Here is a 3,869-nt window from a genome sequence, read left to right as displayed (position 1 = left end):
AGGAATGGAACAAGTTACAGCCACATACTGCAATTTCTCAAAAAGTACTAGAAATTGAGACCTCTTAAATGTGAAACCTTTATACATTTTTAAATGGTGGAACTTTCTAAATGTTCCAAATACAGTAAGATCAAGCAATATATATCTGTGGATCAGATTCTCATTACCAAGAGCCCCTTGCTACTGAAAGCTCACAGTTAACAAAACAAACAAACAAACAAAACTCTCTATATAATTAAAGGTGCAACAGCAAAACAAAACTCCTTTACCATCCCCCTTCACTTCTACAGAAGAGAGAAATAATGAAGACCATGCAAAGCAGCTTCATAAAATTACAGAGATTACTAATAACAAACTCCTTAACCTTTTCTCTCTCAAGAAAAAGAAACTGGTTGACAATGGTTGCTGACCGTAATTAGCAATAATTTTTACTGTGTTTGAGTAGTAGAACAATGCAGGTGTTTCAAGAGTTATAACCATGAGTAAAATGCCCTTTTTCAAGGAGATTCTTCCAGGGGAGTTTAAGATCTACTGGGAAGTAAACCGATTACTATAAATATAGACATAACACATTCTGTAGCCAATATACATATATGGGAAGACTTTTTTTTTTCTTCTTCAAAACTTACAAAAAGGAAAATATTTAAATAAGTGTTACAGTTAAAGTTATACAATTTTTTCCAGCCTTAACCAAACTAGTAAAAATGCTCAGTAATAAACATGAGACTAGTGATTCATCACGCACATAGGAAAACAAAGTACAAAATTCTAAGTGTTAATATATTTGCACTGGTCTACTTACAGATTGTCACTTGACACTCTTGTGATTGACCAGCACAAAACCAGCTGAAAACAAGGTTGAACTCCCTGACCAAGGAAACTGTAGTCTAACAAACCACTTGCAGACTCAATTCTATGATTTAAACCTTCTTAATATCACTTATCAGTAACTAAAGGGATAGTTACTAACAGTCGAATATTTTTATTTGTTTTGTTTTGTTATGTTTTAAATGCCAAAGGGTAATCTATCCCCAGAGATAGAGAAACAGAGAGAGAAAGAAAGACACAGAGAGAATGCATCCTTCAATTGGGCATAGTCATTTCACAATCCCTTCTCCTTCATTTCCCTATCCTGTTGGGATTTTGGGCATACACACATCTACCTAGTATGTTTTTCAAGCTTCAAGCCACTGGATTTGAACTTGGGTAGCCTATGTGGGATCTGGATTCCTTAACTACTAGACTACAGGGCCAGTCCAAGTAGTGAAAACGAATTTGGTCCAAGAGCATTCCTTTAATACTTTTACAAACAATATGACACTATTTTACCTAAGTGTCAAAGCTTTTCCCTTCCATTTAAAAACAGGAATTTATAGAGAACACTTGGATTGCACCTCAAAAACTGCTTAGTTTACTGCTGAAAGCCCTTATAAAGCAAAAATAAAATGTTAAATATAATTAACAATGGCAGGCTTGACTGTCAAGTTCAAAATATTTCCTAAGATAGTTGCTAATAAAAGGGGCCCTACACCACAAGAATGAGTAGGAAATTTAATGACAATAAAATTACATTATTGGTTTAGGGGACTGTTTGCTTAATGAACCTTTGCTATGTGCCAGGCACTGTGCTGAATACACACTCAGGGTTCTCAGTAAATATTAAAAACCATATGAGAGAGGTACCATTATTATCCCCATTTTATAGATGGGGAATCTGACCTTTCCAAGATCACATAGTAAATGGCAGAGTCAGGATTCCAACCCAGATCTTGACTAACTTCAGAATTTGCACACTTAACCACTACACTGTATTGCCTCCAGTGACTCTGGGTTGATATCTAAGATAAAGAAAAAGAGGGAAATGTATACGTCTCAGTGGCAAATTGTAAAAACATACTAGAAATGGAGGATACTTTTTAGAACATGAACAATTCCCATATACAGTCTTAGAAATATTTTTATTCCTAAATATAAATAATGCTGAAAAATCTCACAAAACTGACTTCGCACAAACACAATTTTTCCTAAGAATTTAATCATGCTCATTACAGAAGAAATTAATGCGAACACTGTAACTATCCACTCAATCTTGCTGTGAACCTAAATTGCTCAAAAAACAAGCTATTTAAAATTATTTTTGAACTATACTATCTCAAATATGCCTAAATCAATCCAGTTATGAACTAGTATAAGACTAGATTCTTTCTGCAAGAAAAGATGCATTTTGCTTATTATAAGCACAGTGTTGAATGTGTACTGGGTACTTTATAAATATTTAAATGATTTTTTTCAAAAAGACTTGGAGGTATGCAAGCAGGGCTGTAAAATTGGAATTTTTAATACTCCCAAAATACTCCCAGAAAACTCTGCAATGTGTAGACATGAAATATATCGGAAAAAAATAGATTTTAGAAACCCGATTCTGTATTAAATATAAAAAGAATACAATGTCCCTAAACCATGGCTGTCATAAATACTAACTTTTCTTTTCCATTTTAAGTAGCAAAAGATGTAGCCTTAAGACTAGATTAGTATTACAGAATCATTTCCTAATTAGTTTAAGGCCTTCCTAAATCCTTTAGAGAAGCTTATTCCCCCCTCCCCAAAAAAATGTGAATAGTTCACAGTGACTGTCAACCTATGAATGAACCAAGTCTTTTCCTGATACTCCCGGAGGTTACTGAAGTTCTAAGGTCAATTAAGACTAATGTGAAACAAGTTTTGACTACTATGACCACTTCCCGTCTCAAGATTTTCTCAAGATCCATCTTTATACATACCTAAGTTCACCAATAAAGAGAACAAATAAGAACATACTTAGGTGGAAAAAAAGTCATTTGTCTTGCATGTTATCCAGTAAACTGTCAGAAATCATTCTGTAATAGAATACTGTACTGGCCACCAACAAAGTGTTGAAGAGAAACGCTATTAATTTTGTTTTGCACCAACCTGCACTTGCAAAGTCTCCACTACAAAAGCTCAGGAATACTAATCAATGGGAATTACATATATTGTTTGAGTATGGGCCCTTAATCAAACACCTGCAAATTCGCACTACTTTCCTTTTCCTCTGACCCACGTTTTCTAAGTTATCCAAAGGATTTTCCACACCACCGTGCTTCTAACAGACAACAGTTGGGATTTGCAATGCCCCAGAAACATTCTGGCAAACGCACTTATCAAATTATATTATTACAATACTCATTAAACACTTGCATTCAAAACTTCTCATTAATCACCTAGCTTCAGCAGGGAACATACACAAGTTTATAGAGTATGACTACCTCGCTAACTTTAAGGTGGGCTGAACCCTGAGACAGCACCTCAATTTGGAAGGGACATAACCATATCCGGTTCTCACTGGATACACATATTCCCAAGCTTCCCGTCTTATAAACTTTACATCTTCCCAGAGGTGCAATAAACAGACGAAGACGCTAGGGAGCATGCCTGTAGGGAAGATGAGCGATCAAATTAAATCCCTATGTATGAAACCTGAAGCTTCAAAACTTTCAGAACAAATCACAGCTGCAAGAACAAGGTATGTTTTATCACTTCATTTCCACTTTCCAAAAGCCAGTTTCCCCAAGCCCTGAAAAGCAGTCTTGACTTACTGGTTAGTTGGAGGAGCAGTCAACGGTATAGCCACCTCTTCTTCCTCGTATTCTGGTCCATCTAGAGAGTCACCTTCGTCCACTGTCCCCAGGCCCGCGCCCAAAGGGGTCAGTTGAGGAGGCGGGGGCAGCGGAGGGAATATGCAGCCTGGCCCGAGGGTCTCAACAGACAACGAAGTGGTCCCTTTAGTGAGAGCCATCTCTCCCCCAGGTCCGGCGACAGCAGGACCAGCCACGCCGGCAGGAGCACCCCCA

At 36.9% G+C, this 3,869-nt stretch overlaps 1 protein-coding gene across 1 annotated transcript in view; it reads right to left on the bottom strand.

Annotated features, from left to right (window-relative positions):
- RASA1 (RAS p21 protein activator 1) overlaps window positions 1-3,869 on the bottom strand; it is a gene marked incomplete in the record, with an annotated part of 120,605 nt that overhangs the window by 115,980 nt on the left and 756 nt on the right. Inside the window, 1 exon segment of the mRNA XM_014583926.2 lies at window positions 3,615-3,858. Within this exon segment, the coding sequence (XP_014439412.1) occupies window positions 3,615-3,858 (244 nt within the window).

This window comes from Tupaia chinensis, unplaced genomic scaffold, assembly GCF_000334495.1.
Source record: "Tupaia chinensis unplaced genomic scaffold, TupChi_1.0 Scaffold145147_1, whole genome shotgun sequence".
Taxonomy (NCBI): Eukaryota; Metazoa; Chordata; class Mammalia; order Scandentia; family Tupaiidae; genus Tupaia; species Tupaia belangeri.
The sequence above is the reverse complement of the archived record's forward strand: the minus strand, read 5'-3'. Positions and strand labels throughout refer to the sequence as shown.